Source organism: Condylura cristata, unplaced genomic scaffold (assembly GCF_000260355.1).
Source record: "Condylura cristata isolate star-nosed mole 26May11 unplaced genomic scaffold, ConCri1.0 scaffold00024, whole genome shotgun sequence".
NCBI classification, from domain to species: Eukaryota; Metazoa; Chordata; class Mammalia; order Eulipotyphla; family Talpidae; genus Condylura; species Condylura cristata.
This window is the reverse complement of record NW_004567125.1, coordinates 30,333,543-30,348,741: the sequence shown is the minus strand read 5'-3', so window position 1 is coordinate 30,348,741 and position 15,199 is coordinate 30,333,543. Positions and strand designations below refer to the sequence as shown.

The following is a 15,199-nucleotide window of genomic DNA, read 5'->3' as shown; positions in this document are numbered from 1 at the left end:
TAACACCATGCTTTTTAAAAATTTTCCTATCACTAGCCCCATTTTTCAAAGAGGGAAATTAAGGCTCAGAGAGGGAAAATAACAGACAGCAAGGCGGAAAACTGGAATTCTAACCAGTCAGACACCTGAGGGTACAAGGGTATTGAGGGCCTGGTTTTGCAGCATCACACATAGACTTCCTTGACCAGAGCCCAGTTAAGGCTAAGGTGCTTCCCCCCTCCATCCTTACTCCCAGCCAACAGATATTAGCCTTCTGGTTACCATCAGTCAGAGGCTGAATCTTGCCAAAGGTGAGAGGCAACTCACAAAAGCCAAGGGCCTTAAGTCAGATGCTGATTGGCCAGTTCAGACAATAGCTATGGGTATCCTGGCCAAACTGATTGTGGCAATGTAGGCCATGCAGTGATGGTGTGTTGAGGTCAGAAACTGGATCTGGCATGGCCCATGGGCCACCAGTTTGTGGGTCACAGGACAAATGGAAACTGGTCTTCCCTGGCTTGGTTTAAACACCATCTTCTATGTAGCATTTCTAGGCAACAGTTAACATGAGCTGTTATTACCATGGACGACTACTATTGATTTTATCATCCTTTTCATTATCTCCCTCTTGGATCTTTACTTCATAAATGACAAAATTTTGAAACACCAGATCTCCAAACAGAGCATCCGGGAACGGAAAAGTGGTCAGAACCTGTGTCTGGACTTTGTCTCCACTGCCGCCAGAGAGGCTCTGTGGAAGGTCCATCCTGCTTTCTCATGGCCCGGTTCCACTTATTCTCCTCTTCTAGGAAGCCTTCAGGCTGGTGCACTGTGGTTCTTTCTGCTTCTCTCCCTTTTCCCTCCAGTTTCGGATTTCCTGTGGGGCTTGGTGCCCACATGTATGAGTCCTGATCCACCTGTTTCCCTCTAGCCTACTGGCCAACCTGTCAGAAGGACTCTTGGTTCCCCCCACTTTCAGCCTCATCTCTCTCTGGGTCTCCCCTAATGCCTCTGGTAAGGGCGTGTCCATGCCTTGTCCCACCTCGAGATGGAGGTTCCTCGGGTGGAGCTGATGACTGGGGAAAGAGGGATGCGTCGCTTAGTCTGGCCAAGCACAATGAGGATGGTGTAAATATTATCATTAAAAGGCAATTCCAGGGCGTGGGGGTGGTCTCCACCTACTGCAGACTAGGCTGGAGCCACTTCTCGGGGAACAGCTGGCAAAGAGGGGGTTGAGGGCGGAAGCAGATGGCACGGAGAATGGAGCAGCCGGGGGTGGTGCTGAGTTAGTGTGGACCAGCCTTCCTGAGCCTTTGCAGGGGGCAGCCAACTTGCCCTCACCTCTCTTTGCCACTTAACATCTTTTTTGCATTTTGAAAGCAAATTAACACTTGTGGTTAAAACTGTGGATACTATTAACCTCACAAAATCATTGTCTTGGCTCCAATTGAGTAAAGCCTCCCTCTAGCGCCATAAACTTGCTACTTGAGTCACCCCAAGACCCTTTGTAACTGGTTCACATTCCAAATGAAACTAGGCACGGAAGGGTAAAGTTGCTTGATGGGACCACACATTCCAGATGTGGGGGAGCTGGACGGAGAATCCTGGTCTGTCCAGAACACTGGAAGGAAATCACGGGAGTGTGTGTGTGTGTGAGAGAGAGAGAGAGATTGGAGGGGGCAGAAGGAGACCTGAATGGTGATGGTGGTGGTGTTCATTCCTGGGTATATGATGGCTTGCTTGTTCTGAATGGTAGTGAGCTGTCTGTCTCCAGAGGTATTCAAGCAGACCTCAGGGTAACAGAGCAACCTCTTCCCACTTTGAAGGACTCAATATGTTGAGCTTAAGGTAGCTTGGGTGAGACCTGGGAAAAATTTCTCCCCCGCACCCCATGCACCCTCTTTCTGGCTGAGGGAGACCCTTCCAATTCCTCCCAGCCCAGTCGTCCGGAGCTGGGTAGCTTCCGGCCTCCTCCAATTGGCTGCGGGGGCTGATGACGTCACTGGTTGCCGTGGCAAACGCCCCGCTCTGGACGTGGGCAGCCGGGAACCCACCGAGGTAAAAATAGTCGTGTGTCCTAGACTGGAATGTCCTGGTGTGTGGGGGGCGAAGAGGGTGGAGGGGCATGGGGGGTATCCACAGACCTGGATCTCCGGCACTCCCTCCGCCAGGAGACGTGAATATCTGCCTCCCTCCATACCTCAGTTTCCTCACCTACAAAACAGCTCCTGCACCTAGTGCGTAGTAGGCGGCTCAGTAAACGTGAGTAGACTTCACCAAATATTATGATAGTCCGCGTATGCCCTTAGTGAGCGCAACAACAATGATAATAGCTGGTCACTGTTACACTGAACACCCCTGATGTTGTCTCCAAATTACAGGTGGGGGAATGGAGGCACAAGAGATACAGGTATTTGCTCATGGTCCCATAGGGAGCAAGGGACAGCTAGTGGGTCTAGACCCAGGTTTGAGTGTCCCCAAACTCTAAACTTGTGCTGTACGACCTTTCGAGAATTAAAAATCCCTCTTAAGTGAGCCACATTCGAAGGATGGCCTTTGAGTAACTGTGGATCCCAAGCACAGGCTCTACGTAGTGAGGGACCCCAGCGCTGGAGCAGGTTACCGACCTGTACTCTCCAATCAGTCACTGGTCAGTGACTCCCTCCCCCTCCCCTGTCACCCCCCCCCCCACTGGTGCCCAGGACCTAAACCTGCATAGGTTCTTCAGAGAGTAGAGGTGGTATGACTTTCACATCTGGCAGGGGGCAGAGTGAGGATGACTCCAGAACCTCCCTTTCCTCAACATTTTTGTTTTTAAGATTTTCTTTATTACACATACAGAAATGGGGTGCAGGCCAGAGGTGCTGGGGGTGGTGAGAGGATTCACCAGAAACAGAGTGGGGAACAAAACAGGTAGATCAACAAAGTGCACTGCTGAGGGGAGCAGCAGGTGACAGGAGAGGTCTGCCACGTCATGTGGGTCACCTCTGGGGTGGGGATCAAACAAACTCACACTGAAGCAGCCATGGCTTGGCTTGGCTTTGCAGTGCACCACCAGGGAGGGCCCCCTCAGCAGATTTCAAATTGTATTTAGCCACTATTGATACATTTCCTTTATAAATATAGCCAGTTTGTTATTAATGAAATTATCTTTATATAGTGAAATGACGGTGAGGTAGACTGAGAGTTAGGGAGGACTTTTAGCAGGAAGGGACGCTTGAGCTAAAACCTGAGGGATAAGCTGCAGTTAACTAGACTAGAGGGGAAAGAGGACAGTGCTGGCCAGAGGATACAGAAGAGGCAAAGACCCTGAGGGAGGGCCAAATCCAGGGTGGAGGTCAAGAAGTAAAGCACAGACTGGAGCAGTATGAGCAGGGAACTTCTTGGGGTGAAGTGTGCATGTTAAAGCTTGTTTCTCAGGGAGTGACCTCTGTTTTTGTCTCCTTGCAGAAGGAGCTGAGCCTGCCACGCCGAGGACGTGGGTAAGTTCACCTGGGGCTAGTGTCCAGGCACTGTGAGACTAGACACAGATATTTCTGCAGCAGCCTTCAAATTGTAAATTTATTTAATAATTATCAAAAAGCTCTCAGCTCTTATTCTGCCCCTAGTGTTTGAAAAGTGCTTCACAGAAACCCCTCAGTTGACTGTCACCAGTCTGGGAGACGGTGTCAGTGTGCAGATGGGGAAACTGAGGTACAGAGAGGCTTCATCACTGGTTCAAGGACACCTAGCTAGGAAGTGAGGAAACTTGTCTGGAATCCAGAATCCTGACCATAAAATTGTACTCAGGTATCCTGGAGCCAAGTTGTATGCCTCCCATAGTGGGGAGCTCACTCTCTTTTAGAAAACAAAGATAGAATATTCTCTTATTCAGAGTCACTTTAGCAATCCTAGAGATTGGCATTTTGGTAGCCCAAAAGAGAACATTCTGTTCATTGTGGTGTTGGGTTTACAGACGAGGAAACTAACCCTCAAGGGGTGGAGGGCTTGCTTTGTGCAGGTGGTCTGGCAAGGTATAACCCTTCCCACAACCCCTATGTAGGGGTTATGTTTGACTGAATTGAGGATGGGAATCCCCTTGCTGAGCCCCTACATGTGCTGGGCACTATTCTAAACACAGGGGACACAGGGAGAAGTCAGTAACGGACCCTGTGTGGAGCACACACTCTCTCCAGGTGAGTGATGGTGAAGACAAGAAATTAAACATAAAGTGACTGACAGAGAGGCTGAGGGATCTCTTGGGGAGGTGATTGGGCCTAGATCTGAAAAGGAAGAGGCCTAGGGCAAAATTGAGGAGAACAGCATTCCAGGCAGAGGGAACGGTATCAGCAAACCTGGGGTTCACACCAAGTTGGCTTTGGAAGACCAGCAGGGAGAAAGACCAGCTTGGAGAAGACCAGCATGGAGAAAAGAATGAGTGGAGTAAAGTGAGCATGGGTAGAGGAAGAGAAGGTGGAGGTCCCAGGGCTTGGATGAGAGTTTGAAATCTGACGGTCGGTCGGGATGGGGTCAGAGTGCCCCCAAGCCCAGGCCAGCTGCTCGTATGGGATGGAGGATAGTGCAGCTGGTGGAGAGAGGGAGGAGCAGAACTTGGACATTGCCCAGAGGGTGGTCACTATCCCCGGCCTTTGCCCTGGCCAGGACCTGGGAGGTAGACAGTGACTATCAGTCCAGACAACCCAGGTGGCCAAAGTCCCGGGGCACGAGCAGGACAGGCACGAGCATTTCTGAGGGTTGCCTGTGTTCCGCCACCTGCTGTGCGCTTGGCGAGCGAGACCAATCAAGTTTCCAGGGGACCAGAGCCAAACACAGACAAACCCTTACCCTCCGCGTCTGGGCTGCACTGGAGGGAGGGTGGAGCGCAGGGAACCCTGGGTGATGGCTTCTCAGCCGCGCCGGTGGGGCTGAACTTGGATGTGGGACGGGGTGCCCAGCAAAGGGAAGCGGGTGAAGCAAAGGCTTGGAGGCGTGGTCAGGCCTCGGCCGTGCGCGGTATGCCGAGGCCAGCCGCGAGAGAATGGGCACGCCGAGCTGATCCGCGCTGGGTCGGGAATGGGAGCGAGACGCGCGCGCTGACCTCAAGTGGCCGCTCCGCCGGGAGGCTGCGCCCAGGCAGGGCCGGCCGGCGGGGGCGGGGCCCGGCGTTGGAGCGGTGACACCGCAGGAGGCGGCAGTGGCCGTCTTTACCTCCGCGCGACCTGGGCGCTCGAGACCCGGCAGCCTTCGTCGGGGTCCTCCCCGAGAGGGGGTGGCGCCCGCGGCTCCCGCTCCCGCAGCCCGACCCCCGCCTGCGGGGCTGGGCCTGCGCACAGGTGCGGGGTTCCGAGCCCCGCCCCGAGGCGGAGAGCCCGCCCCTCCCCGAGCCCCCGGCGGCCCAGCCCCCGCGCCGCGTCGGCCGCGCCCGCCAGGCGTGCTGTCCTGCGTCCGCGTCTGTCTGTCTGTCGGATCGCGCCAGCTCAGTGCTTGGAGGCCGAGAAAGGGGCGTCGGCACCCGTCCGCGTAGACGCAGCCCCGGCCTCGGCATGAAGTCCCGCAGGGACAAGCTGCATATCCCGGCTCTGACCCTCGAGTGAGTGCTTGGGCAGGAAAGGGGGGTGGTGGTGTAGGAAGGGCTGAAGGGGAGGCTGACAGCCCCCCTACCGCCAGTCTCTTGTTCAGGTCGCCCTGAGTCGCACCGCCGCCTCCAGGTAGCCCTCCCGGGTCATCTGTCTGGCCCCGCCCTCGCGGCCTGCGTGAAACCCAGAATCCGTGGCCTTTCCTTACCTTTCCTTGAGGGAACTGTAGCCCGGGTCTGGTCTCCGGTCTGGTCTCCGTATTCAGCCACCCTCAGGGGCTGTGGCCAGGTTCACCGTCCCTGGCCTCTTTCTTTACAGTCTGTCTCCGAGCAGCCAGAGCCCGGCCTTGCTGAGTCCCAGCAGCCCCTGCAGCCCTTGCAGCCCCTCAATGGGCCTGCATCCCTGGAGGTAAGTGGCAACACTGGGGACAGGGTCAGACACTGTCCGGCAGTCCTGGCACCCCAGTTTTGGAAACGGCCCAGGCCCAGTTCCCTTTCCAAGGTACTGTGGGGCTAGGGACTTCACCTCACTATCCCTCCATGAAATGGTGCTATAACCACGCTTGAGCCATGATAGTGAAATTCCATTTTAAGCCAGACCCAGCAGGTCCCTTGTTTGACAGATGGCTTGGACAAGGCCAGAACTTGAGCTGTTGCCCAAGGACATCCCCAAGACAGGTGGCAGGTTCCCAGACTGCTCGGGGCCTTCTGAACTGAATCAGTTGTGACCTCAAGGGTCCTCCCTATGCGCAGCTCAGCTAGACAGAAATCTCCTTTTGAATGTATACGCACACACGCATACACAAGTCCACCATTGGAACCCTGCCTGAGCTTAACCAGGTAAAGTGATGGAGGAAGTAAAGAACCTTGACTTGAACCCCAACTCTGTGGATAATGAGTACCTTCTCCTTCCTGACTCTATTTCCCAGCTGAGGAAACTGAGGCCAGCTTTTGCCACCAGAGTCTGTTGAGGGCTTGAGTCGGCCTCTGTGACTGGCAGGTCTCAGGGCCTTGCCTCTGCACAGGAGGGAATACCAGCATTGTCAAACAGTTTGCCCCCACATTCAGAGAGGGAACAGTGATATCTAGAATTTGACAGCTCATCAATTAGTTTGAATGATTTACTCACACTGTTCCAGAGAGAATGCTTTGGTGTCTGCACTGGGTGCTGGGCAACAGGCAGATATCTTCATCCAGGCAACAAGCACTTATTAAGCACCTACTGTGTATGAAGGGTATGAAGGACTAAGGGGATAGCTGTGAATATGACAAAGGTTTGTCCCTCCCTCATGAGGCTCTCAGTCAGCTCTTAGAAGGTGGCAAGGAACAACTAAAGGACTGTACAGGATACAGTCAGACAGGGAACCTGTTGAGGTAGGTGATGTTTGAGCCTGGGCAGAGTGGTACCAGGCAAAGGGAACTCCATATGTAAAGATTCTGAGGATTCTGAGGACTTTTTAAAGCTTATTTTTTTTTTAATTTGAGATTTATTTTTATGTTTACACACTTAAGAACTGGGGTAGAGGCCAGAGGTGGGGGTTGAGAGAGTTCACTAGAGACAGAGTGGGGAGCAGAACAGGCAGATCTACTGAAATACACTGTTGAGGGGAGCAGCGGACGAGACGGAAGGGGTCTGCTGCGCTATGTGTGTTAGCTCCTTGGCCAAAGATTGAACTCAGGTCGCAGTGGGATAGTGCTGAGACTCAACGCCCAGGCCACCAAGGAGGCCATTTTCTTAAGCTTCTGTCGCTACCTTGGAAAAAGGTCTTCCGGGGACAAGAATCCAGATGGCAGAGACAAGGAGGTGGTTAGGGCAACATCAGGAAAGAGATCTTGTAGTATGGGTCAGGTTTGGCCTCCAGGGAATGCTTTCACCCCATATAGTGAAGAAAGAAACTTGAGGTACAGGATCTCAGAATGTGTCACCCAGGGGTGTTCTGGAGAGAGTGTCAGGCCCCATATGACTTGTTGAGCCCTTGTTTTCTACCCTAGGAAAGGAAAGGATGAAGGGAGGGACCTGTTAGGAGCAGCTGAGCCAGTTTTACCAGCAGATAATACAGGCAGGCAGATGCAGTCCCCCTCACTTACCACTAGGGGGTAGCAGAGCCCCGTGGCTACAGGCACAGCCCGGAATCTGGTCCTGACCGCCCCTGCTCTGAGCACCTACAAACAAGCCAACTTGTGTCCCTTCAGCCTCCAAGACCCTCTGAGTCCCACCCCTGCGACCTCCCTGTTTCCTCCTCCACCACTTCCCTGTTAACAGTGTGACTTCTGAGCCAGCCTCAGGGCCTTTGCTGTCTTGCCAGGGCTCCATTTCCTCCTTTCTTCTATTGTTAAGTCTCCATCAAGCCCTCAGATAGGAAACTTTATCATACCACCCCCTCCTTTTCAGGCCCCCCCACCCCCATTGTCTAGTTACATCCATTATACCTGTCCATTTTCTAATCATCCTGGACTCCCACCATGGATATGACTTCCATGTTTTCTTAGGATTACTAGATGGCTTACCCAGAGGTTTGAGAACTTCTTGAGGGCCAGACCTGGATCTATCCTGGTTAACTCTATCCTCAGGACAGAATCCGGTATACAGCAGGTGCTCATTAGTACTTGTGGCATGGACACATGGGAAGCAGTTGGGAGGATTGTACCTATGGTGGTATATATGGGAGTCGGGGAGGACAGTTACAGAAGGCTGTGAATTGGGCCCTTGCTGACAAAGAGGCTGTTCCAAGCTGAATAGCTTTGTCTGAGGCTTGTCCTTCTGGGGTCTTGAGCACCAAGGATGGGAAGAATTTGGATTTTCTACCAAGGGCAGGGGAGTGACACAGGACTAGGAGGTGGGTAGATAGCACTTGGACAGGTGGGGAAGCCTACTGAGGTTAGACTGCCGCTGGGTCAAGAGTGGATGTCAGTGTGCCTGCCTGGGGCTTTGCCATTTACACATTCACTAGTGCACATAAAAAGAGAGAAGTTTAGATTTGGGCCCTGGAAGAGGTATGCCCCCAGGAGTGTGATTTTGTTCTAAAAGCATTGTGGAGCCATGGAAAATGTTGAGCAGGGAGAGCCATGGTCTGGTGCACAGAGAATCAGCAGCGCAGTCAGGTTTTCACAATAGGCCTTTGCCATGGCCATGCGCCCACCAGTTTGTCAGCTGCAGCCTTATTTTGCAAAGGAGGGAACTGAGGTTGGAGGATATAGGAAAAATAGCTGCTGGCAATGCCACCACTTTCGGCTCATATGATGAGGGCATACAGGAAGTATGGGTTGCAGCCACTGGGACTGCATGAGTGGGGAGCTGAGGGTGAGTCAGCTTCTTTGAAGAGCATGTACAGAGGTATCCTTGGCATACATGGGGGAGCTCAGGGCACTGTACATCAGCATATGGTGACACGAGACCATGGCTACAACCACACTTCTATTCCTAGACCTGTGAGACGGCGAATCCATAAACACGTAGGAACCTCTGTCCCGTGAGGTGGCTCAGAGTAGACAACTAAAAGTTGTAGGTGACCACTTACTCCCATCCTCATTTCCACTTCTGATCCCTTAACAAGGCCTGATCCTTGGGTACAAAACAAGTTCAAAATATACCCACTGTGCTCTATAGCTTATCACAAGCCTCCTGCTACCTTCACTTCACTTCTATCCCTGACAACCCCCATCCCCCCCCCGTACATGTGGGGGATTTACAGACAAACTGCATTCCTCCCCATTCACATATACCCCATGGCTCCCCATTGTTTCTACAGTAAACCTCACTCCTCCTGCAGCCCACAAGGCCTGTGTGATCAGCCCTGCTGATATGCAGCCCTCTGCCCTGCTCAGAGCCTTTTCCTGAACTTTGCTCTCTACCCGGGACACACTCTGTGGCTAGCTATCTTCCTTCTCAAAGTTTTGACTGGCTACAGTGCCATCTCCTCAGAAAGTCCTCCTGGCTGATGGCGTTCTTTAGTGTGTTACCTATCTTCTTTTCCTTCTTCTACTTCTGGTTCATTCAACTGTTTCCTATTTACTCTCTGTCTCCCACACCATACTGAAGGCCCCAGAGGGCAGGGATCATTTATGGCCTGGTTCCCACTGGACCCCAGAGTTCAGCATGGGGTCAGCAGACAGTTTGCTGAGTAAATGAATGGTCAGTGTGGGTGTCAGAGATGGTCTACAGGCTTGGGCACTTTGGGTAATCTTGGGCATTAAGGTGATAGGTTGGAAGGTTTGAGAGAGAAAGAGACTTGAGAAGCAAAATCTGTAGCAAGAAAGAAAAAGGACATGGATATGTTCTGAGAAATTTATCATTAGACAATTTTGTTGTTGTGTACATGTCATGGTATTGTTACACAGACCTGTGTGGTACAGCCTGTTGGGGCCACCATCATTTATGTGGTCTGTACATGCAATTCCATTCCATTTTCACTGGGGGACATGAGTAGACACTGAAACAGAGACCTAGATGTTAGCCTGATGCTAATACTTACTGAACGTATACCAGGCACTCTTATAGCCATTGCCTAATTGCTTCTAACTCTTGCAGGCAGTCATGTGGCAGCCCAACTTTCCTTCTAGTTTACACCTGAAAAGACTGAGGCTTAAGAGGCTAAATCGTGTCTGATTCCTATTCAGTCTGCCAAACATGTCCTCTGTGCCAGGCAGTCCAGTGCTAGAGAAGCTGGGATCTCAAAGAGCCCAAGCCTGGGGAAGATAGAGCCGGACAGACACCAGAAAGGGTGGAGGAAAGGGCACGGGATTTTGCCAGGCTTCAAGGGCCTTCTCTGAGGCCATCGTGGGTATGGTAGCTTGAACGGGCCGGCATGCTGGGTACCGCGCTCAAAAGAGGGCTAGGGGAGGGGGAGAAGGGTCATGCTCAGATTTACGTTTTACAATACTTTGGAGCCAGGTTCCAATGCCCAACAGCCAGGTGCCACCAACGCCCCGCCCTCGCCAGTCACGGCCCTGGCAACGCCCCGCCCTGCCGCCCGCGACCATGGCAACGCCCCACCCACTCGCCTGTTCGCGGGTCCGCCGGTCGCGCTTCCGCGTCGTTGGCCCCGCCCCCTCCACGCCCCGCCCCCGCGCTCGCCTGGGCGGGGTTCCCGGCCGCGCTCCCGGGCGCGCGGTTTCTGCTCGCCCCCTCCCCAGTCTCACGGCGCCCCCTCCCCTCGCGTCCCAGCCCCGTTCGCCCGGGCACCCAGGGCAGATCCCGCAGCCGAGGTTAGCGCCCCGCCGCCGCCAGCTGCGCCCCCGCGCCTCCCGGGCTCAGGGCGGCGGCGGCGGCGGCACAAAGAGAAGCAGCATGTCCGATCCCAGCTACTGGACGGCGGTGGCGGCGCCCGGCCACCGGAGCCGCCTGGCCAAAGGCGCGCTGCTGCAGCGCTCCAAGAGGTAGGCGACACGATGCTGGCTATCCAGCAGAGGCACGGTGGCCGGCGGAGTAGACGCGAGTCGCCAGAAGTGTCTCCAGGCGGCGAGGCGAGGGCCACCGTGTGCAGCTGTAGGGGACAGAGGGAGGATGCTTTGGGATCGGGGTATCTTCGGGCGTCCCAGGCAGCCCCCTTTTGCTTGTCTCGTTGTCCGCCCGTTGGGGTCGTAGCTGGGGTGATGACAGAGGCAACAGGGAGTTGGGACTGAGTCAGGATTCGAACTTGGGTTTCCAGGTCTGGACAGACCTGGAAAGGAGCTTGGAAAAACTGAGGCTGGTCTGTCCCTGGGGCCCAGTCAGCGGAAATGTTGGTTCAGAAGCAAACATTTGCTGCACGAGGTGGTGTGCATGTGGGTGTCAGGAGCTCAGATCACTTTAACTCCAAGCAAAGCCTAGCCTCACTTGAGTCTGTTACCCCTTTCTTGAAGCAGAGAGGCTAAGGGAGAGCTGTGGTTAAAATTCCAGCCCAGCCACCGGCAGGCTGTGTGACTGCAGGCAGTTCCTTAACCTCTCTGTGAGCAGGGGAGCGTCTTCAAAAGGACCTTGAATGCCTTCCCAGGGCTCAGACTTTTCTCCCTCCATGGAGTGCCATGGAAGCGGTGGACACACAGAAGCTGGGTTCAGGAGGCTAGCTTGGGCTCCTGTTTTCTGTTGCAACACGCCAGCAGTTACTGAAGAGCTAGACAGTTTCTTGGTGTCCTCTCCTTCAGAGAGAGTTGAACAAATAGTCGACTCTGTGTACATGCTGGGGAAGTGAATAGAAGATGTCTAATTCCCCTTTGAGATCTCAGATTTGGCAATGTTTTCAGGAGGGCTGCGGGAGAGCAAGAGGAAGGAGGTCAAGTCTTTGCCAAATGCTGCTGAGCACATCAGATGACACTGTGGGGTGAGGGGCCAGGTGGGCTGGGAGAGGATGTGGGAGTGGCAGGTGGGGGGTGGGTGGCAGGAAGTTTTGCAGGACCTATGAGTTTCACTTTTGCTTCAGTCTGCTTCGCAGACTAGAGGGACTGTGACTGTTGGTATCTGTGGCCTCAGCTTTTCTGGACTAAGGAATGGGTACAGCTGTTCTCACAATTCTGGGCATGTTGGGTTTGACAGATATGAGTGATTTAATCTGCTGAGGGGACACACAGCCCACGCTCTGGGCCCTATTAGTGATACCACATATGGTATACCCACCTGGCCCAAAGCCGAGTGCAGTGTATGGATTTTGTGGCATCTTCTTACCACCTTGCAGGGTGTACAAATGGGGAAACTGAGGCCCAGCGGCGCAGTCTCACGTGGAACTGTAAACAGCCAGCTCCCCTGCCCTGCCTGCCTCACTACCTGAGTTGTCAGTTGACCGTGCTCTCCCACACCTTGCATTGTGTCTCCCTCCCAGGATACAGTTTCTGGCCCACAAGGCCTCTGAGGTCTCTCCCTCCCTGTGCTGTTCTGCCTGGCGCCTGAGCTGCGTTGGCGGCTTGGGGTGTGTGGGCTGCTGTACTTGTCGAGCAAGCACAGCCGTTGCTGGGCGACTGTTCTAGGGGGCGGTGTACGGTGTCGCTCCTAACTTTCCTGTGCAGGGGGGGCCGGGGTGGGGGGTGGCTGGGAACTTTGAGACCAAGGGCCTGGGGAGCAGAAGGGAGCTGGGGAGAGAAACCTGTGGGCAAAAGTTTGGTAGTACAGAAAGGACAGACCCAAACTGAAAGATGCTGACTTTTGGATTTTTGAGGGTGTAATAGGCATTTGGGCAACCTTTGGAAAGGGGGTTGCCCAAAACTTGGACAGCGACCCTGAAAGGAATGCATGGAATGGAGCCAGGGTCTGCCTCTGCCTCTATCCGCTCTGGGCTCTGGGATCCTCTCGCCCCTCCGCCTGACTTGCAGTGTTCTTGGCAGGGGGCACTGTGTGGGCGAAGGTGTGGTGTTGAGATTTGAACCCAGAAGCCTGAGAAGCTATGCTGGGGTGTCCTGACCATGTGCCGTGTCTACTTCACGCCACCGCTGATGATAATGAGAGCAGCAGTTGTTTTACTAATAGGTTCTGTTTGTCAAATACACTCCTTGTGGGGTGCAAAGGCTGGGCTCAGGGCCATGGGGGTGCCCAGCTGAGGGGTGTAACGGGAGTGGTCTTCCCCATTTACCGTTCTGCTGCAAAGCTGACCACGTGTGCTCCAGCCTGGGCACGGGGTCCTTTGAGCGCAGTGTGCTGGTCCAGCACCTGACTTGACCCCACCACCCCACAGCTGCCGCAGCGGAAACCGCAAAAGCCTGGTGGTAGGAACGCCATCACCCACCCTTTCCCGGCCCCTGTCACCGCTCTCCGTCCCAACGGGTGAGTGCGGAAGTCAGCCAGTGGATGGATGCCCCCCTGTCTCCGCCTACCCTGACTCAGTTTACCCCCTCCTCCTCAGCAGGCAGCAGCCCCTTGGACAGTCCTCGGAACTTCTCAGCTGCGTCTGCTCTCAATTTCCCTTTTGCCCGGAGGTGAGTGACCCTGGCTTTGCCAGCTGGTGTTGGCAGGGCTGGCAAGGGAACAGGCAGGGTGCATGCACTCGGTGGCTGGACCTGCCTCCTCATTTACCTTTTCCCGCCCTGGCCCCTGCCCTTTGGTGGTCTCTCCCTTTGGCGTCGCCCCCTGGGAAACTTGTGGCCTTCTGCAGCCAGGTCCAGCGCGCAGACAGGTAATTCCAGTCAGCCCTTGGGGAGGTGGAGAGGGGGCCACCCGATCCAAGAACCATTAATTCACTAAGCGTCATTAATTCACTTACCAAGCTGATGGAGCTGCTGTTGTGTGCCAGGCTCTCAGTGTCACTTCCTCATTTAGCAGTACTTACTGAGGCTCCGCCGTATGCCAGGCCCACTGCTGGCGGCTGAGGTCACAGGAAGCTGGACATCGGCTCTCAGGGAGTCCTCAGTCTGCGAGGGGCTAACCAACATAAACCTCAGCAGCTACGATTCTGAAGTTGCTGCTTTGATGAGGGCTGCACTGGCAGCTGGACTCAGGGAGGACTTCTGGAGGAAGTTTCTCAAGGATGACGAGAAAGCACACATTGAATCCCTAATCTTGGCCTTTATAGGGTGGCACAGACTGCTGGCCACAGGGTCCTTCTTAGGCCCCCAAAGCCGCAGAGAGCCTGCCTTCCAACTGTTTCGGTTTTCCCTCTTCAGGGCCGACGGCAGAAGATGGTCCCTTGCATCCCTCCCGTCTTCTGGCTATGGAACCAACACACCCAGCTCCACTGTCTCGGTACCCACAGTCCTCCATGATGGGCAGGCAGGCAGGTGCAAGGTGGGGGGGATCCCCATTTTGGTTTTCAGCAAAGTGTCAGATCATTGTCTAGTCTAGTCCGTAAACATCCTGGCTATCTTCATGCCCATTCTGGACAATGTGGTGGTGGGGGGTGGCGCTAAGAGGCTCCAGCTTCAGATCCAAGGAGTCCCTTTTCTGGGGGACACAGACACCTCCCCAGCTCATGGAGTCAGAGTCTGACCAGAGGGGCTCTTGGGGCTGTCAGAGGAGCAGGCTGCGAGTGTTTCTGAGAGGAGGGGGTATTAGAGCTGGGGTTTGGAGGGATGCATAGGAGCCAGTTAAGGACGTAACCATCTGATGACCAGCAGACAGCCAGCAGACAGCCAGGGCCTTGAGGGATAATACTAGAGTCCTGACTGTGGCACTGACTGTGACCGGTGGCCCTGATACCCCCCCTTCTGCCAGTCAAGCTCATCCTCCCGGGAGCGCCTCCACCAGCTTCCTTTCCAGCCGACACCGGACGAACTGCGCTTCCTGTCCAAGCATTTCCGCAGCTCCGAGAATGTGGTTGATGAGGAGGGTGGCCGTTCCCCACGCCTTCGCCCCCGCTCCCGAAGCCTCAGGTGGGCCTTGACCTTCTGGCATCAGCCCTCCACAGCTGACTTTGGGATTCACACTGACGTTATGGCTCCTCTACCTACTTGAGCTGGGCCTTTGACACTCGACCCTGAACACAGGCTCAGTCCCGTCCCCCAGGCTGGGTCTTGGGTCGCGTGTCACAAGCTGACCATGCCCTCCCCCCCTTCAGCCCAGGACGTGCAACAGGGACCTTTGACAACGAGATCGTCATGATGAATCACGTGTATCGCGAGAGGTTCCCTAAGGTGGGCAGTGCCGCGGGGCCTTCCTGGACCGATTCCCCCTTGCCTTGCCGTTCCCTCCTGTGTGACGGGCAGGCTGTTTTTCCCCATCTCTTGTCCCAAACCGTCCCCCTCCATCAGCACATGTTGTTCCTCTCC

General features: G+C 54.6%; 1 protein-coding gene across 2 annotated transcripts in view; it reads left to right on the top strand.

Annotated features, from left to right (window-relative positions):
• Positions 1 to 15,199, top strand: part of MAST3 (microtubule associated serine/threonine kinase 3) — a 35,516-nt gene that overhangs the window by 1,935 nt on the left and 18,382 nt on the right. For both annotated transcript variants that reach the window (XM_012729001.1, XM_004688618.2), the window contains exons 2-7: positions 3,430 to 3,461; positions 13,174 to 13,262; positions 13,342 to 13,414; positions 14,099 to 14,177; positions 14,646 to 14,803; positions 14,989 to 15,064. In XM_012729001.1, the coding sequence (XP_012584455.1) occupies positions 3,430 to 3,461; positions 13,174 to 13,262; positions 13,342 to 13,414; positions 14,099 to 14,177; positions 14,646 to 14,803; positions 14,989 to 15,064 (507 nt within the window). The remainder of the gene's footprint in view (positions 1 to 3,429; positions 3,462 to 13,173; positions 13,263 to 13,341; positions 13,415 to 14,098; positions 14,178 to 14,645; positions 14,804 to 14,988; positions 15,065 to 15,199) is intronic.